This window comes from Pithys albifrons, chromosome 16, assembly GCF_047495875.1.
Source record: "Pithys albifrons albifrons isolate INPA30051 chromosome 16, PitAlb_v1, whole genome shotgun sequence".
Lineage (NCBI taxonomy): Eukaryota > Metazoa > Chordata > Aves > Passeriformes > Thamnophilidae > Pithys > Pithys albifrons.
In genome coordinates, this window is record NC_092473.1 from 546874 (window position 1) to 554395 (window position 7522).

A 7522-nucleotide genomic window follows, 5' to 3' on the forward strand; every position below is an offset into this window, starting at 1 on the left:
CCATGCCTGTGCCAGCTGCTGCATCTCCTGAGTCTGGGTGTGCAGTGAGGGACGGCTGGATTGCTGATCCCAGGATGGGGAGATGAGGTCCTGGGATGCAGCAGCAAGGGCTGGGGGTCAGGTGGGCAGGACAGGCAGAAAGGTGCTGGCTACACGGGGTCAGCCCAGCCCCGAGGCAATGCCTCCACCCCCAGCAGCAGCTCTGGGCTCCCCTCCCTGCCAGTCATCATAATCATCCTCCAGCCCTTCGGCACCGGGCACAGCTGATGCCTCTGCTCCCAGCAGCGCGATGTAGTGGGAGCTGCAGTAGACAGGTGCCTTGTTGGGGCTGGAGTAGACCTGCTCGGGCCGGAGTGAAGCAAAGGGGTTGTTGGCGTAGCCCACGATGTTTGTCTCGAGCTCCACAAGGATCTGCAGGGAGGCCTTCAGCTCCTGCTCACTGTGGGAGAGGGGAGGACAGCCCCATTACCGGACGACTGTGCCGGCTCACGGGGCCGCAGGGCTGAGCTCACCTGTAGACGGTGAAGAGGACAGGCAGGCGATAGTCCCGCAGCAGCAGCAGGGTGGGCAGCCAGCCCGCCAGCAGGTCAGGGCAGGCATGGAAACCTGTGGGGACACAGCAGTGAGGGCTTCACCTCCCTCCCATCCCACCCTGGCCCCACAGCTGTGTCCCCCTGTCCCCATAGAAGACAGATGGACTGGAGGCTCTGCTGCCTCCAGGAGCTAGGCAGATGGAGGACAGGTACATGGGGTACCTTGAGTCCATCTGCCTGGTGGGGACATGGGGACACAGAGGAATATGGAGGACATTGGGAATGTGGTGGGACACTGGGGACATGAGAGACATTGAAGAACATGGGGACACAGAGGGACATGTGTGGGAGCTGGGGAAAGCCAGCTCCTACTGCTCCCACGCCATGCTGGAGACCACAGGACATGCGGTGGTGCTGGCAATAGGGTTTGGCAGCCCTCAACAAGGTGGGGTCTGGCTCCCCATCAGCACCAGGGCCACCCCAAACTCTGGGTCGTGGGCTGAGCACAGCACGAAGCCCTGAAGCAGGTACTGCTCTGACCTGCAGGGTGACACAAGGATGAGGTAGCCACAGCCCAGGGCATCACTCCAGCTGCCTGTTGTATCTTGGTGCAAAGCCCTGGGCATGTCCCAAGCCACCTGCAGACTCAGTCCCAGGTGCTTCCAGGGCACTCAGTGTGGTTCCTGAGTCCCTACCCTGTTCCCTGCAGGCATGTCCCACTCCCAGATGCAAGGGTCAAGCCTCTCTGTGGCACAGACACTAACCTGGGTGAAATCCCACCACCAGATCAGGCCGGGCAGCCAGCTTGGTCTCCACGTGGCTTTCCCAGAAGTCGTGGTAGAGCCCCTTGTAGCTGCTGAGATAGACTCTTCCCTGGGGTGCTGGCATGGCCAGGGGCGGCCTCATGATGGGTCCATCCACCACATCCACCCCCACCATCACCATCTCCATGCCTTGGTGCCCAGGGAACATCCACGTCAGCTCATCATAGTCCGTCGGCCGGGTGTTGAGGGTCTCCACGTGGGAGGCCCCCACCACGTGTACGGTGAGGGGCCTGGCAAAGGGGTTGATGCCGAAAAGCCGCAGCCCCAGGCCGATGGTGAGTGGCCGCGAGTGGAAGTCGGTGACCAGGCGCCGGATGGACTCACGCAGCTCCCTGTCCTCTGGCCGTGGCTTCCCGGCATTGGCCCAGAGCAGGGTCATGTACCGCCCAGCCACGATGGCACTCAGCTTCTCCTCCAGCTGCTCCTGCATGGAGAACCAGTCCTCCCAGCCCTTCACGTCCGAGGCAGGTTTTGTCCAGGTCTCCGTGGGGAAGGGGATGTCTCCTGGGGGTAGGGAGAAGGTTGGAGGGTGCAGTGGCAGCCCCACAGCCCAGGCTGCCCATCCCACCTGTGCTGTGGGAGTGCTGGATGAGGGGCTGAAGGAGGGACCCTATACCCCACCATGGGACCTGTGCAGCCCGGGATGGGAGTCAGGCAGGCTGGGGGGGAACATGCCCCACCTGTGAAGATGAGCCACTCCACCAGCCGATCCAGGGCGACCAGCTTCAGCTTCTTGCAGAACTTCTTGTGCAGCGGCCAGTTGGCACGCTGGCACACCACGCCACAGTAGTACACATTTTGGCACCTGGGCAGACAGGCAACGTGCCCAGCCACAGGCAGGGGGGCAGGATCCACCCTGCTGAGCCTGGCTTGCCCTTTCCCAAAGCTGTGTCACTCTTTTGGGGGTGCTCTGTGGCTGGAGGTGGGTGCTGAAGCCAGAAACCCCTTCCTTCACCTCAGCCACCAGACTGGAAGCAAGGGATGGATCCACCCCAGCGCCATCAGACCATCCCTCCCCTACCTCTTGCAACGCCGGAGGCTTTTGGGGTCCGGGAGGGCATCAGGGAGCTTCTTGCATTCAGCACAAAACTTGAAGGTGTCCTCCATCTTCTGGAACATGTCAAAGTACGTCCGGATGCCAAAATCGCTGCCACTCTTCCTCCCGTCCATGGCAGACCTGCAGATGTTGGGGGGTGAGCAAGATCCAGCCCACTGCTACCACAGTGAGACTGGTGTGCTGCCTCCAAGGCTGCCAGGATTTTTATCTCCAGCCAATAGCATCCTAGTCTGGGTGGGGATGGGAAGCTGGGCACCCTGGAGGGGTGCACCCAGGAGCCCATCAGAGCCCCCATAAGGGCTCAGCCAGGAGTGTGGGATGAGGCAGGAACGACACTCCATCTGTGGGGGGACACATGAGACAGTCAGACCGGGGCAGGGGGTGGGGAATGTGCACCCGTGGGTGCTCACTCACTTGTAGTCCTCGTAGCTCTTCATGTTGAGCTTCTGCAGGATGACACGGGACAGTCCCGGCACATTGCGGTCCATGGCCTGGAAGCCCAGGGAGTCCACGTCGGGAGCCCTCGCCGCTGGCTCCTCCACGGCCTTCCTGGGCCGGCCAGTCCTGGGGGCAGCGCCCGCGCGTGGCTGGGCCGTGGGGGCTGCGGGACAGGGGGCCGCGGCCGGGGGGGATGGCCGGGGGGTCCCCGGGGCCTGCTGGCGTCCCCCCCGCCGCCCCCCGCGCCGCCGCCCGCCCGCCATCGCACTGCCGTCCTGTGCCACCGCGGGGCTCAAATGTCGGCCCCGGGCGCGGTGAGGCCCCGCCGACGGAGTCGGATAGCGGAGCTATTCTGGGCATCCCCGCCCCGGGGCCGGGCCAGCCCGCGCCGGGCTCAGCGGCCGCCCCGAGGGCCGTGCGGGGGCCGGGGCGGGCTCCCGACGCCCTGGGGCTCCCGCACCGCGCAGCTGGGCGGTCCTGCGACCTGCCCAGGCTGTGAGGTCGGGGGTGTCATGTTCAAGCAACACCTGGGGCCACCCTGGCACCGTGGGGTCGTGGGGCCCCCACCCCAGCCAGGCCTGCGGGGACCCCCCTCGTACCCCTCAGGGGTGGGGTGTGAAGGAGTGGCTGGGTGGGCACAGTGGGGCTGGGGCAGCAGCTGCGCTGCCCGGGTGCACACAAGGCTGCAGGGAGGGTCGTGGTGCCCCTGCCGAGGTCCGGGACACACGGGTGGGCTTGGGGAGACCCCCAAGCGCGGGGCAGGTAAGGGCAGCCCACACCCATCACGGCGGCAGCGCCTTCTCGCACACGTCCCTCAAGCGCGTGGTGAAGGGCCGCGGCCTCGCGAGATTTCGATGTCCCGCGGCAGCGTTGCTGTGGTTACGGGACGCGATCGCTGCGCCGCGTCAGGGAGGCCGCGGGTTCGAGCCCCGCCGTGCCCGGTGAGGGCTGCGGGAGCCCTCGGCGCCGCGGGACACCCAGAGTAGTGGGGAGGGGCTACAGGGCCTCTCCGAGTCGGGAGGACTCCCAGGCCCGTGGGTGAGGGGCTGCAGGGTCTCCCCTGGGGCGGGAGGCCCCCGGATCTATCGGTGAGGGGCGGGAGGACCCCCAGGCCCATTGGTGAGGGCCTACAAGACACCTCTGGGTCAGGAGGCTCCCGGGAATGGGTTGCAGGTGTACCCGAGTGTGGGAGAAACCCCAGGCCCAGCTGTGGGCGCTGCGGGACACGGTGTCGGGACAGACCCGGGAGCGGGCGGTGTGCGGGGCCGGGGGGTCCCTGCCCTGTCCTGAGGCTCCGGGGAGATTCCCAGTCCTGAGGACCAGGTGGAGGCAGGTCCCCTGGGCGCGTGGGAACGGGGTGGCAGCCCCGACCTGTGGCCCAGAGGGTCAGGATTAACTTAAACACAGAGTGAAAAAGAGCCCAGGGCCGTACCCGGTGCTGGGAGCCGAGAGCAGCCTGGCTCTCTGAGTCCTTCCTGAGAGCTGCAGCTGGGTGAGGTTTACAGAGCCAGATAATTTTCACATTACGTTTCTCCCTGTCCTCCTCCTGTGCCTCGTGAGAGATGTCAGTGCCAAAACGCTGTGCTTTCACTGTTGTTTTGACAGCTAAGCCTGAAAAGTGCTTAGAGCCACCACTGCTGTGTCCTGCAGAGGTGTCTGGGAGAGGAATGACGCAGTTTCATGTTTCTCTCTTTGCTCTTTCTGCTGCAGAGCCATGGAGGTCCCTGCAGGGCTGGCTGGAGGGAGCGTGTCCTTTGCTGCGGCGTCACAGCCAACTACAGTGCAGATCACAGTCCTGAAGGGGCAGAACCTGGTAAAGTTCTTCTGAAAATGTCTCCACTTGTTTAATATGTGAGGCCAGAGTGACTGTGTGTGCTGCGATCCTGTTTGTGAGAACAGGTAGGGAATGATAAGTCTCTGGGAAGGAGTGGTGGGAGTATCAGAAATTCAGTGATACCACACCGTGTCTTCCTCTCCTTGCTGAGAGCTTGTTCACATAGAGTTAAAGGCTTGTGAGTCACATAAATTGGGGAACACATCTCCCCAGCAGCAGTCCAGAGATGCTGTGGTGAAATATAACTCTCTGCCTCCTTTAACTGCATGCAAATGGCAGCTTTTTTTAAAGCAAAACACAGTGAAAATATGTATCAGTGAGACAAATACCTCTGGAAAGATCTCACCTTGGATATAAAATCAGACTTTCATCCCAGCTGCAGCTGTTTAAATCACACTGAAAGCAGCAGCGTGGCCTTGGGTTTAAAAAGGCTGTGGTTCCAGTGCCAGACTATGAGCTGGTGCCAATCAAACCATCACTGCTGTTACTTCCATATTATGCACCCAGCTGTCCTTAAAGTCCAGAGGAACTGGCATTTGGGAGGGAATGCAGAGAAGAAGCTCAGGCAGAAAAATGCAAATCCCTGGTTCTGCTCCAGCAGCAGAGAGAAAAAAAACAACCCCAAAGCACCTGCCTGAGGCTTTTACACTGTGGTGTTGGAGTACCTCACACTGATAGATTCAGCAAACAGGTAAGAAGTAGGAGGTGAGAGGAGGAAAAACAGTGGTGGAAAGAACAAGCCCATGGATTGATTGCATTCAGAATGTTCCTTTGTGGTTCTGATTGCTTGATCCTGAGAAAGGGCTGTGGCAAAAGAAGGGGGGGTTACAAAAGGGCAATCAGAACAACAACAGTATGGAAAGAATTCCAGCTATAAGAATGTGGAATCCACTTCCAGCTATGAGTGTGGAATCTGGTTAATTAGAGGTAACATAGAGACGGATGAGAGAGGAGTCTTGGATAATTAATGGTACAGGGGAAGGTTATTTGGGTTCTGTTTAGCCATTCATAGAATGCATGCTTGAGGAGACAGTGAGAAGGGCTAAAAATTAAAACCAAGTGAAAGAGATCTTTTTGTGTAAGAGCCAGCTTGGAACTAATTACCCCAGTGACAGGGAGAGAGGGAGCTCAGGGAGAGGCTGTGGAGGTGGCTCAGCACCAAAGGAAAAGATGAGTTTGGGAACGGGGAACAATGGTCCTTGTGTTTAGCCACTTCTCTGTGGATTGAGAACTAAACGGTGTTTCTCCTGCAGGGAGGCTCTTTGGTATCTGCTGCCCAGCACTCCTCCTGCTGTAGAGGTGCCTGGTGCTGCCCAGGCATGCATGACCCCACTGCCACCTGCTGTGCCCTCACCATCCCTGTTCACCCTTGTTTAAGCCCCTCTGTCCAGTCACTTTAAATTCAAACTAGAATTTGAATCTGCTCCTTGCTGCTTAAAACAAGAGTTATGAAGGTGGTGTAACAGATTGCAGAGCTCTCCAAGGAGCTTCTGGAGCCCCTCATTGATTTCATAGAATCATGGAATCATTAAGGTTGGAAAAGGCCTCTAAGACCACAGAGTCCAACCACTGCCAAAGCCACCACTAAACCAAGTGCAGTGTCCACATGTATTTTGAATACTTGCAGGGATGATGACTCCTCCACTGCCCTGAGCAGCTTCTTCCAATGCCTGACCACCCTTACAGTGAAGAAATTTTCCAATATTCAATCTAAACCTCCCCTGGCACAACTTGAAGCCACTTCTTTTCATCCATTTCAGGGCATTCTGCAGCCACACGATATCCACAAGTGTCCCGTGAGCTCATTCCTATAGTTCAGGAGCTACTTTCTTAGAGACAACAAACATCTCAAGCTTCCTGGAAGCACAAAAATATCAATGGGGTATTTTGGGATTTGGTTTAGATATGTCTTTCCTGGGGTGAAAGCCTCTCCATCTCCTCTGCCAAGGCTCCTGATAATCTTTGGGGCATCACAGCATGGTGGAGCAGGAAATTTCCCTCCTAAAGGCAGGGAAGGTGGAGGTCTCAGCATGGCCAAGCTCTTCTGCTCTTGGTGGAACAGACCCCTAGCAGTGAGCCCTGTCCTGGGCACTGAACTGAGCTGCTGCCAGAGGCAACTGATCTCAGGCTTCTGCTCTTTTTTGACAGAAAACTCTCAGAAGTGATGTGCTGCTTACGTTGGTGCGTGCAGAGTACAACGGAGCAGTCCTGGGAGACTCCCCCAAGGTTGAAGTCTTGCCAGATGGGACAGCAGACTATAACTTCACAACCAGCTTTGAGTGCAGCCCTGATGGGCCCAACTCCTTGGATGTCATTGCACAGAAACCACTGCTCTGTGAGTACATGGTGCTGAATCTCCCCCCTTGGAGGTGGGTGCTGTCAGCTGAAGGAGTGCCTTGTTCAGGAATAGCACTTCAGCAGCAGCAGTGGGAGGGTCTCAGCACTTATGCTCCATCTCTGCCAGCTGGAAGAATCCTCTTCCATGTTGGCCTGTGCTCCATTGGCTTTGCTGTGCTTGTTGGCTTTAGGAGATGAAGAGGAGCATGTGCCAGAGCTGACACAGACCCTTCCCAGCCTCTGAGCTGCTGGTTTGAGGAACTCTGCCAGCTCCTCTCCTTTTATCTCCCTAGTGACAGTGGTAGAAGTGGGACAAAAAGACAAGAAAAAACAGGAGAAGACTGTGCCTCTTGGCCAAGCTGTGGTGGACCTTCTACCTCTGATGCAAGGTACAACATTGACTTCCACAGCATCCATAACCACTCCCTTCTCCCTGCCACTTTTTTATCTGTGCTTATGGACTCCTGACTACAATTCCCTTTTTTGACAAAGTGATCTT

At 58.4% G+C, this 7522-nt stretch overlaps 1 protein-coding gene across 2 annotated transcripts; it reads right to left on the reverse strand.

Moving 5' to 3' along the window:
* MSS51 (MSS51 mitochondrial translational activator) lies at positions 1 to 3245 on the reverse strand. Of its 2 annotated transcripts, none has more exons than XM_071571157.1 (6): positions 2829 to 3245; positions 2379 to 2534; positions 2038 to 2162; positions 1298 to 1861; positions 513 to 606; positions 1 to 411 (listed from the first exon to the last, which is right to left on the reverse strand). In XM_071571157.1, the coding sequence occupies exons 1-6, from the start codon at positions 3113 to 3115 to the stop codon at positions 150 to 152; spliced, it is 1488 nt and encodes a 495-aa protein (XP_071427258.1). In that variant the 5' UTR covers positions 3116 to 3245; the 3' UTR covers positions 1 to 149. The 2 variants fall into 2 exon arrangements, with proteins under 2 accessions (XP_071427258.1, XP_071427257.1); XM_071571156.1 differs by having other exon boundaries at positions 1 to 439.
* Positions 3246 to 7522: the final 4277 nt, after the last annotated feature.